Here is a 14,839-nt window from a genome sequence, read left to right on the forward strand (position 1 = left end):
ACCGGGACGGTGCTGGCGCGGGAGTCCCAGCAGGAGCCGAGAACCCAGATGCCTGGTGGCAATGACTGCCCCGCTTCTAAACCTGGGCTGTGCTTACGGCTGTCTTGGTGTTGGTAAGAATGCAGAATTTAACCAGGTAACAAGAAGTTCACAGGGCACAGAAGAGAACCCAGTGGCGCACTGAGCTTGTCTAAGTACGATTTGCAGGACACAGGGCCGGGAGAAGGAAGCCCAAGGTACGGCCAGCCCCTGCCTTCACGACTGAACCACAGAGGACGCTCACCAGCGTCCACAGGGTGGGATTCTCTACTGGAAAAGAACCATGCTGCCTTTCTCGAGAAACAAGTCAGAGGATGCCACACTGTTAATTCAAAAATACTCAGCGAAATCCCCGTGAGCGGGTTTGTTGTTCTGCTCTTTGAACAAGACCTCTCACGTGCCTGCCTGAAGGAGACCCGTGAGGCCCCCTGGAGCTTCCGAAGCCCCTCCCCCTGCGCCACCTGCTGTCCCGTAGGCCAGTGCCCAGAGCCTGAGGCCACACCTGTCTGAAGAAGAACCCCCACCCCCAGAAGAGAGCAGGGTGCCTGCGATGCTGCTCCTCACACGAGGCGAGTTTAGGCAGCCTCAGAAACCTGCGAGGCAGCAACACAAACCCGGAGTCTGACCTCACACCAACCTCCCCTCCTTCCTTCCCTTCTGATGATTGGAACACAGAAACACACACCTCCCAGAAAACTTCTACATGAAAGTGGACGGACCAGCGAGCCCTGTCTTCTTGGGACAGCAGCGGTCGATCTGAATCCCTAAAATAATTTATTAATGGTTCCAAGTATGCGCCATTCATCCTAAGGTCGTCTCTCTTTTTTTAAGGTTTATTTTATTTATGTAAAAGGCAGAGTTACAGGGAGTGGGAGAGGGAGATCTTCCAACCACTGGTTCACTCCCAAAATGTCTGCAATGGCCAGGGCTGGCCAGGCTGAAGCCAGGAGCCAGGAGCTTCATCCAGGTGTAGGGTCCCAAGCTCCTGGGTGATTTTCCGCTGCTTTCCCAGGTACATTAGCAGGGAGGTGTGTGGGGAGCAACTCGGACTAGACTAAGTTACTGGAATTAAGACTAATTCTATGCATCTGCTCTCCCACAATATGGCGCTGGGAGAGGAGGAAACAGCTTCTACACAGCTGCCTCCAGTTTGACCAATAACCTGCAGGAGCTGATCCTGCTCCTGATTGGAGGAGAGCAGCGTACTCGGCGTGTGGGTAGCAGAGTTGGGATTGGTGGTAGAGGACTATAAAGGAGGAGAGAGACAACATGCACCAGGAACATCTAAGGAGAACATCTGAGCAGCCCCCGAGAGAGCCGGCCGGCGGTGTGCCGCTCCCCCGCGGAAGTGGGGAAAGTGGCAGGGGGAGCCGCCCTTCCACGGAGGTGGAAGGATCGGCAGCCAACCCGGGAAGAACCAGCAGCAAACCCAGGAAGGGCCGAGCAGACAAAAGAACAGCGCAGGGTCCTGTGTCGTTCCTCCATGAAGAGGGGGAGCGACAGAGGTGGATCAGAAGTAGAGCAGCCAGGACTCAAACCGGTGTCCATACAGGATGCAGATGCTATAAAAGTCACTTAACTTGTTGGGCCAAAGTGCTGGCCACCAAGATCATCTTTTAAGCTGGCTTTTGCCTTCTTTGAGGCAATACTGCTGTAAGTTCCTCACACTGTGTTGAACTAAACCCTCCCTCAATCTATATGCACTGGCCTAGTTTAAGTCTTTGTTGCATAAAGAACCAGTATTTTTATGGCAATCTTCAGATATTTAAAGATGGAAGTCAGGGGTTGGCAAAGTTTTTCTACAAAAGGCCAGAGTGAGGACTCTGTTTAGCCCAGCCACTACCCCTACACTACCGTGAGGGCTGGAGAGCAGACGTAGGCACCATGCAACCAAACAGGCTGTGGGCCAGGACAGCTCAACTTAAAAAGACAGTCACAGGCTCACAACTCCTAGCTGACTGACGCCAGGCACAGAAGAAATGGGGAAGACAACAAACTATCAGAACTGACAAGGGACTTCTTAGTTCGCCAGCACTGAATCACTCGTGAGAACAACGGCATGTCCAGACGCCAGCAATGGCTAATTACAGCACTGAAGTAAAAAGAAATGCTTTTAATAATAACAACAGAAATCATAGAGAAGTACGGAGTGAGCCAAGAACACTCAGCATTTTATGGAAAACGATTTTCAATTTCATTTACAGAAACAGGCCATGGTTAGACTCTGCCTGGGGAGGGACTTTGTGCATCCCTGGTTTAAACAAAAACTGTGCCCACCGCCTGGAATCCTCTCCGTCCCAGGTCGTCCAGGTCCTTGTGGAAGCCTGGCCCGTTCCCAGGAGCAGGCCAGGGTCCTTCCCCACGCTGTAACCCTGTGCAGTCTCCCTGTGGCCTCCCTGCCCCCGACAGAGCTCATCACAAGGTAACTTGAACTCTGCTACTCCCATTCTCTGTGCTCCCCCACTGTGGCCTCATTCCACCCCAGCCTGCAATTAGTCTGACAATAATCCCTGAGTACACACAACAATGTTCACGTCTCTAATGACAAATAGACAAATACACAGCAGGTGCTCAGTGAGTCTTTGCTGTTTGACTGCGTTTTCCGAAGAATGCCCAAGGCAACTGTATTCCGGGCTGGGCGCTTCTGCTTCCTATTTCATTCCGGATCCCTGTCTGCAAGTCCACTGTTAGGAACCCCATCAGTAATCACAGTAGAGAATGAGCTTCAGTCCCTCTCCTAACTCGGGTACCTCTGCGACTGTAGGTCCCCAGGGGCTGAATCACATCTTTTCAATTCACCGTGTGAAACACAACAGGCATTTAAAAGATGCTTCCTAGCTGACCAGACAAGTGGCCATCCAAGGACTCTGGCCCCACGAAGTGAAATGGAACTGGCCCAGCCAGAGGCTCTGACACTGACTGCTGAATTCTAGGCTTGTCAAGCATTCCAAACACCCAGAGCCACCAAGACTGTGATTAGAGACCAGCAACGGCAGTTCAGGAGAGTATCTCACAACCTTTAGTCATTCTGACGTCTTCCTCCCAGCTGTGTGTAATGCCCATTACACCCACCCTGTGCTGGTGGCAGTGTGTAACGCCTGCACACACACCCTGTGCTGTTGGCTGTGTGTAACACCCACACACCCACCCTGTGCTGCTGGCAGTGTGTAACATCCACACACCCACCTGTGCTGTTGGTTGAGTTTAACGCCCACACACACACCCTATGCTGTTGGCCGTCTGTAACGCCTGCACACACACCCTGCCCTGTTGGCCATGTGTAACCCACCCTGTGCTGTTGGCCATGTGTAACACCCGCACACACACCCTGTACTGTTGGCCGTGTGTAACGCCCGCACACACACCCTGTGCTGTTGGCCATGTGTAATGCCTGCACACACACCCTGTGCTGTTGGTGGAGAACTGGAAGCAAGACAGGAGGGCTGCAACACAGCCACGCCAGAGCTGCAATCACAAGCGAGGGTCCAATAAAGCCAAGAGTTTTGGAACAAACGCTAGACAGTAAATGACACAGAGCGCTGTCTGAGTAGAGGGCCTATCTTTGCCTGCTGCAACGCTCCACCATCAATAAGAGGTTATTGATCTAGTCTACCCTCTAAAGAGATGCCCTAGGGAAGAGCAGGTGGAGCCCACCACCTGGCTTGTCCAGTGGCCTGCAAACAGAGCTGAGCTGCTCACAGAGACAAACAGTGGCTGTGACGGCTCTGGGGAAGCTGGTGCTGTCCGGGACACTAGGAGGGAAATCTGTTAGACCCAGGACATGCATCAGGAATGTTCCAGAATATTCTAGTTTCCTTCTTTCCATTTTTAAGGACTTGGAACTTTGTGGGGGCAGGTGTGTAGTCTTCTGAGCAGTGGGAGGTGTAATGGCCACTGAGGCAAAGCCTCACCGAGTGCCACGGAATCTAGAAAGCGTGACCACTGAGTTCACTGCTGAGACTGGGGTCAGCCTTGGGAACAGAGCTGAGCCAGTGGCCTGTGTCCATCTGCGAGCAGGGCCTCATACTGCTGGTCTGAGCAAACATTGAGACCAAAGTTCAAGGGTGGGGGACCCTTGTAAGGCCTGTGAAATCATTTTGTCTGGCCCTGCCAGGGCGACCACAGTGGGTACCTGATATCTGATAAAACTGTAGCAGGCCAATGCTTAAGTTGATAATTTTATATGGTCCACGAATGATGCTGTCATCATCTAAATGACCCATGGAAGCAGCACGCAACAAGAATGAACTTTAGATAGAGCTTATTAAAAATAACCCACTTCCACAGCCAAGAACACCCAGGGCCAGGCGATGGCCTGACTGCGTCCTGCAGGTGGCAGGTCTGGGCTCCCTCCCAGCCCCACCACGCCCCCTCCCGGCTCTCAGGCCAGCACTGGTTCCGGCACAGCTATTTCTGTCCCCTTGGCTCCCTGGCTGCTCAGGAGCTACAGGACACTGGGGTCATCAACTGGTCTCTCGTCCCAGAGGTGAAGGCTTGATTTTTTTTTTGATAGGCAGAGTGGACAGTGAGAGAGAGAGACAGAGAGAAAGGTCTTCCTTCCGTTGGTTCACCCCCAAAATGGCCGCTACGGCCGGCGCACCGTGCTGATCCGAAGGCAGGAGCCAGGTGCTTCTCCTGGTCTCCCATGGGGTACAGGGCCCAAGCACTTGGGCCATCCTCCACTGTACTCCCGGGCCACAGCAGAGAGCTGGCCTGGAAGAGGGGCAACGGGGGCAGAATCCAGCACCACGACCGGGACTAGAACCCAGGGTGCCGGTGCTGCAGGGGGAGGATTAGCCTCGTGAGCCGCTGTGCCGGCCAAAGGCTTGATTTGAGGTGAGAAGAGTAAACGCTTTGAGGCTGACCTTGTTCAGGTTTTTAGGGCTAAAATACAATTAGGGTGGGAAAATAGGTGAGAACTTGAGAAAACATGGTCATTTATTTCCGTGATAAGATGATCAATGCACACCTTATATATTTAATTTTATACTGGAGCAGAGGCAACACTGAGAAAAGCGGAGTTTACTTGTAGATAACCAAGGATAACCTGTGCAGAGGGCTGGTGTCTATACACACACACATACCCCGCACACAGGCTTACCCGACAATACATGCAATGAGACAGGACGGCTTCCCCGCTCTCTCCCTCCTTTATAGAACTCTAATCGGGGCTACCACTCGACAATTCTTAGCCATCAGCACAGAAACCTTGGTCTAGCCCAGTCAACAGACACAGGCTGCAAACTGCTCAACACCCCTCTTAGGTCCAACAAGCAGGACTGAACTGTCCAGGCAGTCTCAAGGAAAAGGGAAAAAGGCAAAGTCCCCATGACTGTTCTCCAGGACGCGCTGTACACCTGTGCGTGAGAGGTGCAGAGACAGCGCAGACACTGCCTCATTGCCCGAGACTCCTGGGCTCTCATTCTCGGCCGCGTTCGTCACGTGACGCACCTTTCCCTGTTCCTCTCCCCCTCACAGGCCCCGAGCAGCAGGTGCCTTCCTCGCACGCTGAGGCACGTTCACAGCAGAGTTTAGAGTCTAGTAAGATAACTGTAAGCTCCGACAGGAAACTCTCCCACAGGTGTCTACACCTCTCCATCTTGTACTTCCCAGAGGTGAGAACCCCAAAACAACAAGCGATCACGCGCAAGAATTCCCTATGCAAGGCTTTCAAAGGTCATAAAGGAAAAGCAACGGACTGCGTGTGTGACTCTGCGGCCCCAAGCGGGTCCTCCGGGGCCTCGGCTAACCGCACGGACACGGGACCGAGTCTGCCCCACACCGTCTTGTCTTACATCTCTGCCCCTCTGCTCCCTTCTTTGGCAACAATGGACATAAAAGTGGGTGATTTTTAAGTCTCCTGCAGATCCACTAATCTGTGATTAAAAACCCTTTGCCAAACATCGTTCTAAAAACACAAATAACCTACAATCACAGCAGATAGGTGAGAAACTTCAGGGAACCAGAGAGGACGAGCAAACACACGATGCCAAGTCTCACCCAGGAGTTGACGCTTCTGAGTTTCAGACGGTGAGCGTTTGGAGAGCGTTCCCCCACCCTCCTCGGCTCTGAGCTGCCTCTACTTTTCTATAATTATTGCCTTTTGTTGAACATGTCTTCTACGAGAGCTGTGGACGCCTGTACAGGCGTTACTTCACGTGTAACAACACACAGGTGACTCCCACAGGCACCTGGCTCAGCCACGGTGGGGCTGGGTCCTCCCCAGGGAGCCTGGCTCCGGGTCCTCACCGCTCACTCCTGGCCACATTGACCACTGCAGAGTGGCAGCAAGGGGGCCAGTGGACAGCGAGGTCCCACAGAACTGGGGAGTGCTGGGGTGGGGGGGTGGCAAATGCAGCCAAGGAAGCAGGTGTGGATGACACACTGTGCCCCTCCCCCAGGATCCCAGTCAAGGTTCCCTGCTCACTTCTAACGGCTGCCTGAGACTAGCAGCCCAGCGCAGCCTCCTGGGGACCCGGGAGAAGTAACCTGGGTTCTGGGGGAAATGCGGCCTTGTGAGCCACGCCTGCTCTAAGCAAGGCTCTCCCCAGCTCAGCAAGGCCTGTGTTCTCCTCCCACCTCCCTGACTCGCTCACACTCTTGTGGGCAACACGGGGCAGGGACCTATGAGTGTGCCTCGCTGCCAACCCTGCACTCCCCGTACATCATCAGGCCGACAGGCGGTCACGGAACACCAGGCCGTGCGGAGCGGTAGTTCTGACTTGACTCTTACAGAACAGACTCCCACAAGGGCGTCCACTTAGTGTTGCACCCTCTTCTTGATTTGTACGTCCTCTCCTCTGGCCTCCAGACACAAGCTAATGAAATAACCTACATGCTTAGGCACATGTTCGAATGCCTACGTTACGTACCCCAGCTCTACGTGGGGAAGGCATGAATTTCCACGATGCAACTCTCACTGAAATTAAGAATGAGTGGGCAGCACCTGCTGCAGAACGAGCCCTCCTGCTGCTGATTTGTGATGAAACACTCTCGGGCCTGGCGCCGGGGCTCACTGGGTCAATCCTCGCCAGCGGCGCTGGCATCCCATATGGGTACCAGGTTCTAGTCCCGGTTGCTCCTCTTCCAGTCCAGCTCTCTGCTGTGGCCCAGGAAGGCAGTGGAGAATGGCCCGGGTGCTTGGTTCCCGGCTTCGGATCAGTGCAGTAAGCAGCCCCAAGGTGTCTGCAGGTAGCGCGCCCGACTGACAGCTGGCGGGTGGAGTCCCTGCTGCTCAGAGTGAAGATGCCTGTGTGCGCTCCACGGGAAAGGGACACAAGGCCTAGGGACACGCGGCAGGGCCTAGGGACACGCGGCAGGGCCTAGGGACATGCGGCAGCACCTGGGGACCTGGGCACGCTGGCTGCAGCTTCCTAGGTCCTGACGCCAGCCTGCAGTGCAGGCTTCATGCACTCAGCAACTCCTGGGTACTGGGTATGGTACTAGGTGCTGGGCAGACTGGGTTAAAGGTGGGTGAGGAGCACCGGGAACCCCGATCATGTGGGACAGTCATGGAGGTGCTTAGTGCCGAAGGAGAAGCCCCTGGTGCAGGGGGGGTGGGTGTGAAACTGGAAGGACCAGAGTGTGGAGCGGGGGCTGCCCAGGAGGAAGGGAACATAAAGACCCAGGTGGGGAGAGCCGGGCGCCCCCTGGAGGTGGCAACAGGACACAGCCGGGTCAGCTCACTCAGGTGATCGGAGGGAAAGGCACGTATTCTCCGGAAAGCGTCTGTTAACATGCAGGGAGGAAGCTCCCGGCTCAGGTGTCCTGGTGATTCCTGCACTGCACTGCAGTGGGAAGTGCTCCTCCCGGGAAGGAAATCCAGAGGCTCTCGGATAAAACTGCTTCCTGGACACCGAATGCTGAATTACCTGAACTGACTCATGAGCTAACTGGTCACCCTCACACACGTGGCACTCAGCCTGTGGCACAGTTTAGGTGGGAGAAGCCTGATTCATGAGCTAACTGGTCACCCTCACACACGTGGCACTCAGCCTGTGCACACAGTTTAGGTGGGAAAAGCCTGATTCATGAGCTAACTGGTCACCCTCACACACATGGCACTCAGCCTGTGGCACAGTTTAAATGGGAGAAGCCTGATTCATGAGCTAACTGGTCACCCTCACACACATGGCACTCAGCCTGTGGCACAGTTTAAATGGGAGAAGCCTGATTCATGAGCTAACTGGTCAACCTCACACACAGTGCTCAGCCTGTGCATACAGTTTAGGTGGGAGAAGCCTGATTCATGAGCTAACTGGTCAACCTCACACACGTGGCACTCAGCCTGTGGTACAGTTTAAACGGGAGAGGCCTGATTCATGAGCTAACTGGTCAACCTCACACACAGTGCTCAGCCTGTGCACACAGTTTAGGTGGGAGAGAAGTAAGAAATAGAACCCTGTGTTACTTACGATCACCTGGACCCACCTCCCATTCCTGGTGAGATCAGCAATGAGGCTGCTCATCAGTTTTCCAAAACAGATTCATGGGTTTGTTCCTTACACAAGTACAGTATATGTGGAGAGAAATGTGGGAAACATCTAACTTTTCTTAAATTTAACTTAAAAAATCAAGCTTTGAGTGCGGGTAATACATCTTTCCACACTCAGTGCAAGACTGCGATAAACAGCAGAATTCGGGAAACCACCGAGAAGACTCACCGTCGTCTCTCAGTACCAGCGGCGTGGGGGGCCCCAGGACTCTCTGGTTCGTCACCGTGTTGGTGACCACGCAGGTGTAATTGCCGACGTCCGACGGCTCCACTTTGGCAATGTACAGGTTGCCCGTCTCCTGCGAGACGAAGCGGCGGCTGTCCTGGTAGGAGGGGCGCTCGTTGAAGATCCAGGCGTAGCTCAGCTCTGCAAACAAAAGGAACCGTCACTGCTGTCTTCAGGACAGAAATAGCCACGTTAGACATTCACGCTGTCACCCAGTAACCCTTCTGTCCTGCCAAACACAAACGGAGCAGTCACAGCTCCCCAAGGCGCCCGGCCATCTCCTCAGACTCAGGGGTGCAGTGCCAAGGGAACCAGAAGACCCACTAAGCACTGACCGCGCAGGGCCCAACTTCTGAACGTCAAGGGCTGCTCCAGTGCCAGGCCCAGGGGTACAGCCGTCACACGGCAATGCGAAGCCACCCTGGAAACTGGCTCATTGCTCTCATCATGCAGACGATCAGTATCACGATGACTGTAACGCCACACAAGGCTGCCAACACCTTCGATGGTTTTCCATTCACTGAGACACTCTGGCACAGGGAAACAGGTTTCATCCAAACTCCCAGCCCTATTTGAGACAGGATAATTCGAGTCTCCATCTGGTCTTCTCTCCCGGGCTCTTATTCTCAACTCAAATTCTCATTCTCTTTTTAACTCTGAAGCTGAACACTTCTCTGTCGTTGGGGTGGGGAAGCATTTAACAATACAGCAAATACTCATTAAAGACACATCAAGTAGCTGCCTGACCTAAATCCACCAAAAAATAAGACTGAAAAAGCTGTCATATCCACAAGGGAGTGCACGTAAAAGAGAAGTCCAGGAGCAATATTTTCCTTTTTTTAAGGGTTTATTTATTTATTTGCGATGCAGAGTTACAGATAGAGAGAGGCAGATAGAGAGAGAGGTCTTCCATCCACTGGTTCACTCCCCAAATGGTCGCAAAGGCTGGAGCTGGGCAATCTGGAGCCAGGAGCCAGGAGCTTCTTCCAGGTCTCCCTCGTAGGTACCAAGGCCCAAGCATCTGGGACATCTTCTGCTTTCCCAGGCCACAGCTGAGAGGTGGACCCAAAGAGGAGCAGCCAGGACACACACCGGTGCCCACACAGGATGCTGGGGCCGCAGGCGGAGGCCCATCCCACCTCGCTGCGGCGCCAGCCCCACAGCATCGTCTCCGACCTTTATTCTCCCACAATGCCGGGGGCTGGCTGCGCTAGGCAGTCGCACCTGAGAACGTCTGGATTCTTCTTGAGCAACAGGCAAGCCCTGGTGAATAGATGCGGGCCCTGGTTTCCATCCCACAGCACTGCACACATCAGGGAGAGTGTGTGACTCTCCACGGAGAACCAGGAAGGCACACCGCCGAGCTCCAGTGTGCCGTGACACCTGTCACTCTGCCAGCCCGGTCTCCAGTCCAGACGCACTCAGTGTCCGTGGGAAGGGGTAGTGAGGCCACACAGCTCTGTAAAGAGAGCACCTATCACGGAGCAAGGTCTTGTTGTCTAATCCTCCAGTGAGTGCCGGTGGTGAGCGACTTCAGCCCCGGCGTGTGGCAGGAAGCGTGTTCTGTGTTCCCAGTCCACTGCAGACACGGGGACGGGCATGCAGATGGGTTACAACAGTCACGTGTGTTATCACAGAGAGACGTAGCCACGCTCACGGGAGAACGGCTCATCACGCCTTCTATGTGCGCAAGCAACCCGTGCTGAGGCCAAGAACGCGCTCGGTGTCACAGATCACGGCTTCCCAGAAGGCCACCCGCCACCTCCCCCTCCTCCACGTGGCCCTGGGAAGAGGCCGCGGCCAAGTCCACTCCACACGGGGCCTCCCCTGAGAGGGGGTGACGGACGCTGCCCAGCAGCCGCGGCGGGGAGGAGAGGCGCGGGAGGCAGAGGGGCCCCAGCCTGAAGAGCCGCACCCAGGCTGACGGCCGCAGTGACACTGAAAAGAAACTAAAGGAAGGTGCTGTTCGGCCTATTTTAAAAATAAGCCAGTTCTCTGGGTTTCACTCTTCTGTGACTGGAGAGCCTGGTGCTTGTGCGCCAGCACTTCCTGCACTGCGTGCTGGGTGCCGCCTCCTTGTCCTCTGTCCCACCTGCCAGAGTGCACAGGGTGACAACGACCACACGGCTTTGAGAGGCGCCGTGCAGACACAGTGAAAGAGGGTTTTACGCTTGTTCTCGGGACCAGCATCCCACATGGGCTCTGGTTCGAGTCCCAGCTGCTCCACTTCCCATCCAGCTCCCTGCTTCATGGCCTGAGGAAGCAGCACAAGACGGTCCAAGGGCTTGGACCCCTGCACCCACGTGGGAGACCCACATGGAGGCCCAGGCTCCCAGCTTTGGCTTGGTCCAGCCCTGGCCGTTGGAGCCACCTGGGGCGTAAACCAGCAGACGGAAGATTCCTTTCTCTGTCTTGCTCTTTCTCTGTAACTCTGCCTTTCAAATAAATAAATAATCTTTTGAAAAATAAACTTTTTCTTGCAGGACTGGCAAGAGATTTTAACACACCAACATCCCTGAAGGTTCTGAGGGAGCTTGAAGCCCCCGGGCTGACCCGGCCCTGGACTTGCCCCCTCCCCACAGCGGCCTACGTCAACCAGGACCGCACTCAGGCAGTTACTTCAATTCAACAGCAAGAAAAACAGTAACCGCAATCCAAAGGTTTGTAACTGTCTTACTTAGCTTTGGGAAAATCATGAAGTGACATTATCAGGAACAACAGGAAACAAGAACACGTGGACTGAGAGTGGAGGTGAGTTTCTGGAATGATTACATTATGACTATAACACCGTAACCATATTCCCAGGGAGGACAGGGCTGGCCATGGCGGGGAGGGGGGCCCCCACCCTGCACTGAGACCGCAGTAGCACCTGGCCGTCCATGCCACTGAGCCCTGGCGTGCGGTGGGCACACACAGCCCTGGTGCCAGGCCCAAGGACTGCCAGTTCCAGACCACACAACCACCATCCTCAGCTTTCACAGCTTGGAGCTGCCTTCTGCTGTGCGTGTGCGTCAGGACAATCAGCCAGGTGCAGGGGGCTGCAAGGAAATGACCACGAAGACATCAGAGCAGGGCAGGGGAGGGAAATTAAAACGTGCCTAACGGGCTGGTGATGCGGCATGGTGGGGACAAGCCCCTGCCTGCGGTGCCGGCAGCCTATGTGGGTGCCAGTTAGAGTCCCGGCTGCTCCACTTCTAACCCAGCTCCCTGCTGATGCGCCTGGGAAAGCAGCATCAGGATGGCCCAAGCGCTTGGACCCCTGCAGCCAAGAGGGAGACCCAGAAGCAGCTCCTGACTCCTGGCTTAGGGTCAGCCCAGCTCCAGCCGTTGTGGCCATCTGGGGAGTGAACCAGTGGATGGATGACCTCTCTCTCTGCCTCCCCCGCTCTCTGTCTGTAACTCTACCTCGCCCTGCTAGCAGCACTCGGCCCTGACACTCCCTCCAGGAGCAGAGCTCTTGCCGTCTGCGAGTGAAGAGCTGTGATTGCTACATCACTCAATAGACAAGAATCCAGATCTATTTTTATCAGGGCAAAACATTAATCCCACGGGTTATGTGAAATGTGATCAACAGTCCAAAAAATAAAGCCAAGTAAATAAAGTAAGTTCCCATGGGCTGCAACAAGCAAAAAAATGTATCGTGCTTCGTTTGATTTCCTCAGGGACCGGCGTGCAATATTTCTACTTACTCAAACCCGACAGCTTTCTTTTGATAAGTTTTCACACACTAATTGCTCTGGAAGTGACAGACAGTTCCTCTCCCATCGGCATTTTGTAACAACCGAGCTGAGAGGCGCTGGGAACGCAGATGATTGAGGGCGTGGGGACGCTGCCGATGGTCCCTGGAGAGTCCCTGGGTCTCATCAGGATGGGGCATTTGGCTGTGGCTGTCTCAGCATGGCAGCCAAACCTGGTGGAAATCACTCACACCTCACTCTCTTCGCTGGGCTCCTTTTTCATGTCTCTGGGCACACAGCAGAGGATGGCTGGCTACGGTTTTTAAGAACCAATCAAGGCCGGCACTGTGGCGTAGGCGGTAAAGCTGCCGCCTGCACTGCCGGCATGCCATATGGGTGGTGGCTCGAGTCCCAGCTGCTCTACTTCTGATCCAGCTCTCTGCTGTGGCCTGGGAAAGCAGTAGAAGATGGCTCAAGCCCTTGGGCCCCTGCACCCACATGGGAGACCCGGAAGAAGCTCCTGGCTTTGGGCTGGCCCAGCTCCAGGTACTGCAGCCATCTGGGGAGTGAACCAGCAGATGGAAGACCTCTCTTTCTCTCTCTCTCTCTCTGCCTCTCTGTAACTCTGCGTTTCAAGTAAAAAAATAAATCTTTTAAAAATTATTTTCATTTTTATTTGAAGAGGAGAGAGAATGAGGTGGGGAGACAAAAAGAGACATATCTTCTATCCCTGGTTTGCTCCCCAAATGCCAGCAACAGTGGGCACTGTCCCGGCTGAATGCTGGAGGCTGGGACTGTGTCTGGGTCCCCCACGCAGGTGGCAGGGACCAAGTCCCGAGCCATCATGTGCAGCCTCCCAGGGTCCGCAGTAACAGGAGGCAGAGCCGGGACTCAGACCCAGCCGAGCCCCTGTGGGATGTGCACCTACAAGCAGGGTCCTACCTGCTGTGTCCAGCACCTGCCTAACCCTCAAAGTCCCAAATCCGAACAGATCTCGAGTCCACCCCTTCCACGTCCACAGAGCGGGAGACGAAGGTCTGGCTAAGTCCACGAGCATTTCCCGAGTGGCTCGCGTGGGGCTTCTGGCTGCCGTGGCCTTCAGGAGGGCTGATGCCGGGGGCGGGGGGTGGGGACATCGACCTGCTGTTTCTGGAGTCAGAGGGGACCAGGTTCCCTGTCTGTAGCTGCAGGGTCTACGGTGAGATGACCTCGGAGTCCCTTCCAGCTTTCCAATTCCCTGAGTTCTACCTGTACGTCACCAAGCCTGACACCCTCATCTGACAAGGGGCAGGGAGGCCCAGGGAGCCGGAGACGTGCTTAGAATCACACAGGCAGTGCAGTGCTGGGAGGCCGAGGATGAGCCCCGCATGCACCTACCAGGGCTGCGCCCACCAGGGCTGCATACCAGCTAAGCCGTGACTGCTGGCACCGGGTGGACAGGAGGCCTGGATGCCCGTGTTAGCACCGCAGCCCCCTCTGGCTTGCAGACCCCTTCAACAGCACGCCAGAGTCTCCGCACCTTTCGCTAATGCTTATCAGCACGCATCCTACTCTTTGCACAGGGCTTGTGAGGCTGATTTGAAGTGGAGACACAAATCCAGTGAGTGGAGGTGAACGGTGTGTTTTAAGCGACCCTGCGGTAAACCGGGGGAGGCGAAGGCAGGCACGGCCTCGCTGTTTGCCGAGCCCCGGCTGGGAACAGCACTGAGCTGTGCACCGTGTGCGGCTGACGCTGGAGCACAGGGAGGCTCGCAGGGGCCGGGACCTCTCGGCCACTTGCTGGGCCAAGCGAGAGGTGGGGACCTGGCCGACACGCTCTGGACCGGCTCGCGTCGTGGCTTCCATGTTTATCGGCTGGGAAGGGATTTCTGCTTCTCAGTGTAACAGAAACAACCTCTGCCCGGCCTGAACTGAGAGCTGCTCTGGCCACCGAACGTATTTCTGGAAAATTTTTAAGATTCTGCTGCAATTCTCTTTTGAATAAAAAAACTTCATATAATTGAGTTGACAAGTCAAGGTTAGGACATTTAGCTGTTATAAATCGTGACTAAGTAACCCAAACAGTCCCCAAAAAGGTAAGGGCTGCAGCAGAAAACCTGGAGTGCTGGACAGCACGGTGCCTGACCACATCAGGAAACAGGTGGCCGGAGTGCAGCAGGATGGGTCCAGATGACCTGTGGGCTTCCCCTAGGATCGGTGACTGACGGCATCTGGTTCAGGGACAGGAGGCCTCTGGGGACCCCAAGACACTAGGTGACGAATGCAATGTCGCAGGGGAGCGCCAGCCAGTAGACACTGCCTTGGACGGAGACGAGGCGTCTCAGAGGCACTGGGGCCTGCAGGGGTGCTGAGAGGAGATCCACTGTGCACCTGTTCAGTAGAGGACAGGCGACTCGACACTCG

The 14,839-nt window shown here is 55.0% G+C and overlaps 1 protein-coding gene across 37 annotated transcripts in view; it reads right to left on the reverse strand.

The window, feature by feature from the left end:
- The window catches only part of CNTN4 (contactin 4), a 730,703-nt gene that overhangs the window by 146,173 nt on the left and 569,691 nt on the right, over positions 1 to 14,839 (reverse strand). For all 37 annotated transcript variants that reach the window (XM_089305698.1, XM_089305711.1, XM_051831894.3 and 34 more), the window contains one exon: positions 8,703 to 8,900. In XM_089305698.1, the coding sequence (XP_089161824.1) occupies positions 8,703 to 8,900 (198 nt within the window). The remainder of the gene's footprint in view (positions 1 to 8,702; positions 8,901 to 14,839) is intronic.

Source organism: Oryctolagus cuniculus, chromosome 10 (genome assembly GCF_051225735.1).
Source record: "Oryctolagus cuniculus isolate XC-2025 breed Fujian yellow rabbit chromosome 10, ASM5122573v1, whole genome shotgun sequence".
Lineage (NCBI taxonomy): Eukaryota > Metazoa > Chordata > Mammalia > Lagomorpha > Leporidae > Oryctolagus > Oryctolagus cuniculus.